Below are 5,630 nucleotides of genomic sequence, written 5' to 3' on the forward strand. Positions count from 1 at the left end.
CTATTCTGTCGTTGCAAATAGGTTTTGCTAACTACGTTTGATGGAGCTTTCATCTTTAATCTGGAAGACACTTAAACGTGACGCGCCATCGTCGCGGCAACTTCAGTAACGAATTGCAACAACACGCCCCGATCCCAACGAACAATTCCTTTGAGAGGGTTCCTGATAACCATCCTTGTTGCCTTCCACTGTTTTGGCGTGTATGGTGAATCACTATGGGACTAACAGGGTTACTAGAATCCCACCACTCCACCACAGAGTCACCGCAGTAGACGTTAGATGAGCGCTGTCGCTCCGCGGCACTTGTTGATAATAAATTTTAAATTTTAAACAAACGGCCGTTGCTGTGTCCCAACATGAATATATTTTGTATAAAAACTCGTATCAGCTGTTCAACTTTCTACTGTGCCGTTAAGTGAAATGCTGAATGTTGACTAGTTGGACCTTCATTTACGTTATTTAACATTTAAATTCATATTGGAATTTTTTTTATGTTTTTCGGGCAAGTGACTTTTGCCTCCGGGCAACCAGTTTCGTAACCCGGGCAAGTGGGAATTTTTTTTGTAGCACCCTGAACACCTAGGCAAAAACAATGCTATCTCATAATATAGCTATCCAGCAATAACACCCATAATAGCTATAGAAGCTTTGGCTTCTCTACAAGTTCTAGTACTTCGATATCAGGACCTGTTTGACGAGCAACAGAATATTAAATTGCTTCTATCTTTGTGTACTGAGCGCCTACTCTGAAAGGTGGCAATATTAGGCCATTGGTAGCAACATTGAGAATTGCAGTTTTCTACCTGTTATTTGTTGCTGGCTCACTGATATCTCGGTGTGCCAGTTATGCTGTCCTGTTCATGGCAACTATTTACAACAACTAATCTATCATCATCATCATCTTATGTGTGTTGTAGATGTACTTGAGGGGAAAGGGGCCAGCACCAGAGGATCATGGAAAGCAGATTCAGAAGCAGCAACACCACCCGCAGCAACAACAACAGCAGCAGCATAATAATAAAAATAAGAAGAAAGGTAGAGGAGCGACACAAAGGCAATGGCAGAAGATGCAGATACAGCAACGGAAAAAGAGCATTTGCAAATACTATATGGAGGGAAAGTGTAATCGAGTAAGATGCAAATTGAACTGCTGTTATTGTGATCATCCGTAAGCATTAATTTTTGCTCATTTTACAATTGTAAAACTGTCTCTTATCATCCATCATTCATGATCGTTTATCGACCTGTATCTCTTTGCAGGGGAACGAGTGTCCATTCAGTCATGATGCGGAACCACCTAGGAAGTTGGAATTGTGTAAATTTTACCTGACTGGTCAATGCATGAAGGGTCGTCACTGCATCTACATGCATGGTATCCTTAATAGATATTTGAGTAGATTCACACGTAGTGTTACGTTCATATTTTGATGGGTTATAAATACAATACCAGTGGGGGGGCACTAACCCTCCCTTGCTCAGTCCCTCGGCTCCCTCGCATATTAATTCTAACTCAATGGTGGCAGCCCTGATGTTGGTTACTGTGGCAAGCATAAAATTAATCATTTTAATTTGAACAGAATGTACTATCGTTTTTGTATTATATTTATCTTTATGTTGTATAGCAATGTTTTGTACTGTATTACTCAGAAATTGTATCATGTTAACTGCTCAACACTATTGCATCTATCAGATTTCAATCTTCAATACATGTATCTGTATTTAAATTACATGCAATAAGATTTAATAATAATAATAATAATAATAATAATAATAATATAGGTCATGCAGATGAGCAACCAGAAACAGCACATTCCAATGTCGCTTCTGGGTCATGCACACTTGTCAGTGATGGCGCTCATCGACTGGAGGGCGGACATGATGAGGAGAAAAAGGGGAGGAAAAGAGATTCGCGCAAACGAAGAAAAGCACGTTTGCAAGAGAGAAAGAAGACAGTACGTGAGTCAACGATAAAGACACGGGTAGGCAGCATTGTATTCAGGATGCAGTTCATGTGTTTTATGGTGCCTAACATGTTTTTGAATTTAGAGTTAATGCTCTGCTCAGTAGCAACTGTTTTCTTCTGCACAGTTCCCAATAACGTTAGCTATGAAAATTTAAACTGAACATGGTTTTAGGTCACTTGTTGTTGATGTTGGTAGCTGGTAGCCAAACTTTGTCATTTCGATGGTTTAGTATTACAAGTATTGATCAAATTACTGAAGTATCAGTAGGTTACTGAAGTATCAATAGATGTGATTTCAACAGGAGCAAGCAATTTTTAAGTTTAAAGTGATTGGCTTGGTGAGCAGAGGTGTATTTGCTGAAACAGAAATATTGTAGCAAGAAATCAAAAGCTAAATCGTAAGCAGTTGTATACTACAGTCAACATTGTATAAGATTGTATGATCTGCACCACTATAGAATGACCACCCGTCAATAAAGACCACATTCGTTGTCATCAGGTAAAAAGTAAGATTAGCTCAACGTTTTTTTTTATAATAAGGCACGTTGCTATTGCAGCAGGAAGATGGAGACTGGCAGATTGCAGACCAGCTATCACGAGGCGACCCGGTATCTGAGTTGGAGGAGAGGCTGGCAGATCATGACCCTTACGCAGATGCTGAAGAAGCTGAAGAGGGAGAACTCAAGGAAAAGGTATGAGCCTGTCTGAAAATTTTGCCAAACCTTGCCTGTGCATGTGCATTTGCGTGCGTGCGTGCTTGTGTGTAATGTTTGTGCATGTGTAGTGTACGTAATTTGCATGTATATTTGTAAATTAACTATTATGTGCAAACTATAATAGGTGCATATATTTTCTGGCAATTGCAGAAAAAGAAGAAAAAGAAGAAACGGCGGCTGGGAGTGGCAAACACCACCAGTACAGACCCCCACCCTTCGCAGCAGATGCCCCACCTAGGATACTTGGACCACGAACATGGAAGTGACAAAGATTCTTTTCTCAGGGAGGCATCCCCCAGGGATTGGCCCCCTCCTCCACCAGGTGCAGTTCAAAGGAAGGAGTCTGACCACTATGTGAGCTCAGGGCAAGAAGACGAGGAGGCCGAGAAGCCAGGCAGGAGGTCAACAAAGCGCCGTCACCGCCGGTCGGCCTCATATGAGAGCCCTTATGATGACAGGAGTCCATTTAGTGGTGGCAGTGAAGACTATGATGATGGCTTTTACAATCGGCCACCAGCTAGCAAGAGGTGTGTGTGGGCATGCGTGCGTGTGTGTTCGTGTGCATATGCATGCATGCTTGCATATTTTTTTACATTGGTAGAAAGAGGGTAAATTGAAAGAAAGCAAGATTGATGAGGTAAATGAAGAGAGCCATGGGAAGAGAGAGGCAGAGGGAGGAGAAATAGAGGGAAGGAAGTATTAAAAACAGTGAAACAGGTAGAGAAAGATAAAGAAAGAGAGATAGTGTAGAGAATAGTTGGAATAGAATCAGTGAGTGAGAAGCGGAGACCAAGAAAGTGGAAGGTAGAGAAAGAGAATGAGGGGAGCAGAGGAAGAGTAGGGGATAGATAAAAAAGAGTTAGAGAGAGGAGTCAATACAAACAATTTATACTTACTGCAATAATAACTGATATTTTAATCGCATAATTTTCGGATTTGACTGTTATTGCATCAGACGACAGAATCGTTTACAAGAGCAACGAATGCGACCTCACCAGCCAGCGGCACCTGCTGGTAACAACAGCGCAGAGGAGGATGAAGGAGAAGTCGATGACTATACGTACATGCTCAAACGTGAGGTAACCATTGCAGCTACATGCTGCAATAGATTTCTTAGACGGTCATGAGATTTTGTTCGTGTGGCGAATCATGATTGGATACCCCGATACGTTCAGGAACGGAGCGTATTAGAATGCGCTCCCATTTACAAGTCTGTCTAAAGTGCCGTTGCGATAACTGTAGTATTTCAGCGTAATATGAGGGGAAAAGTGCGGGTCAGGAGGACCGGCAGTTTCGTAGAGGTGGTGGCCGAAGCAAAAACTTGGTGTCCTCGGGCCTCCGGGTCGGCACTAATTTTGAACGTTGTTTGCATGCCACATTTGCAAAAACGCATCTCATGGGCAAATATGCACGGCTACCGGGGACGGTTTTAAATCGTGTATCTCCCCCTTTAAATAGGAGCCCGTTGTCCCGCCAGTGGTGGCGATAATCAAATTGAGACTGTGTTTCCTGTGTGTTAGCTGGATCCTGTTGCGATTTTCTACGTGGGGCTGTGATCCGCTGATCCGATAATACGGTGCCGGGTCGACAAAACGCGGTGGATCTTAGCGATGTTGGGTATGGGATCGCGATGCGAATACGCTGCCGTGGACGGGATCACCGCGCGCCGGCCGTAATTTATTCGATCGCATAGCGGCAGGGTAGAAAATCGCGCGTGTGTTCTAAGCTTTACGCCACCGAAATTTACAGCGGTCTCAACAGTTCCGTTCTGCCTTGAATTCATTCGATTTCTAGGCTTACTTTCGCCTTCGCAGCGCAAGGTTTATTCTTTATTTCAGTTGACTGTTATATATATTTGCATGATTTTCGCATTGGTATGCTTGGAAATTGTTTTTTGTTTCAGCGGCCGTGACTGGAATGCCACGCGCGGTGCAGTAGATTATGCAGCAGTTTATTTATAACATATGCGTATGTCGTATTATTGGAAATGCGCGCCCCTATGCCATTACTTGTTTGTGCAACCCGCCCTACCGTGCGAGGGGTATAATGTAGTTTTCTATGCATTTGTGTAGCAGGAATGTCTACGGTAATTTGGAACACCTAATGAAGGCGCCATTGTTGCAGGTGTCGCGTAGTTTTTTCTGCTTTAGTTACACGTGGGGGAATGGCGGTTCCAATTGCCCATTGCAGCCAAAAACCCGATTTTAAGATGCAGAGAACGAATACGGGTTTTCCTACGTTTGCCGCACGGGGCGTTGCTGCGCTGTATGGGAATCCCTGTTTGATCGTTCGCCCGTCTTAAATTACCTCCGCCCGCTTATTAATTCCACAAAGTAAAAGTTGCCCAGCGCCTGGGAATTCGACGTCAGAATTGTTGTTCGACTACAGGAATCCGGACGGTGATTTACGGTAAACTGCTGCGCAGTCACAATTACTGACCAATGATCATTAACTGTCTAATGCGTCAGATCCGGTTTTATTATATTGAACCCATAATACGTCTATGTGCTGTTGCGATTTAGCCATTAATTTGTCGTACCCGTAAAGTACACGCCCCCCGGACCCCTAGTTTCCCCTCCCGCCCCCCATCCCTCCACACTCTCCCCTTTTGATTTATCTGGGCCCTGAATATAAAGATGTTGCTGTATTTTGAGTCGACTCCCCAGTGTTATATGCTCAGTACCTTGTTTCTTTTATTTTGGAAAAGCAGTGCGAGCGTGACAATTGCAGAGTTGGCTGCTAGGTGTGTGATTTGCATGCGGAGTGCGCAGGTCACTGAGGCAATTACACAGCTACTGGGTCGGGTGCATGGCCCCGGAAAAATTTGAACTATACTATTCATGATAATGCTGACAGGCTTTTGGGCTAAATGAGCTCTTGATTTGTACTATTATTTTTGACATTTTTTAGTGATTTTTTTTTCTAACAAATTCCAGTTCTTGGGAATGTGG

At 43.3% G+C, this 5,630-nt stretch overlaps 1 protein-coding gene across 1 annotated transcript in view; it reads left to right on the top strand.

Moving 5' to 3' along the window:
• Window positions 1-5,630, top strand: part of LOC106821558 (zinc finger CCCH domain-containing protein 4-like) — a gene marked incomplete in the record, with an annotated part of 44,061 nt that overhangs the window by 27,000 nt on the left and 11,431 nt on the right. The window contains 4 exon segments of the mRNA XM_014826423.1: window positions 1,780-1,979; window positions 2,521-2,655; window positions 2,830-3,206; window positions 3,635-3,758. Coding sequence (XP_014681909.1) covers window positions 1,780-1,979; window positions 2,521-2,655; window positions 2,830-3,206; window positions 3,635-3,758 — 836 coding nt within the window.

The sequence above is a fragment of the Priapulus caudatus genome, unplaced genomic scaffold (assembly GCF_000485595.1).
Source record: "Priapulus caudatus unplaced genomic scaffold, Priapulus_caudatus-5.0.1 Scaffold77, whole genome shotgun sequence".
NCBI lineage: Eukaryota > Metazoa > Priapulida > Priapulimorpha > Priapulimorphida > Priapulidae > Priapulus > Priapulus caudatus.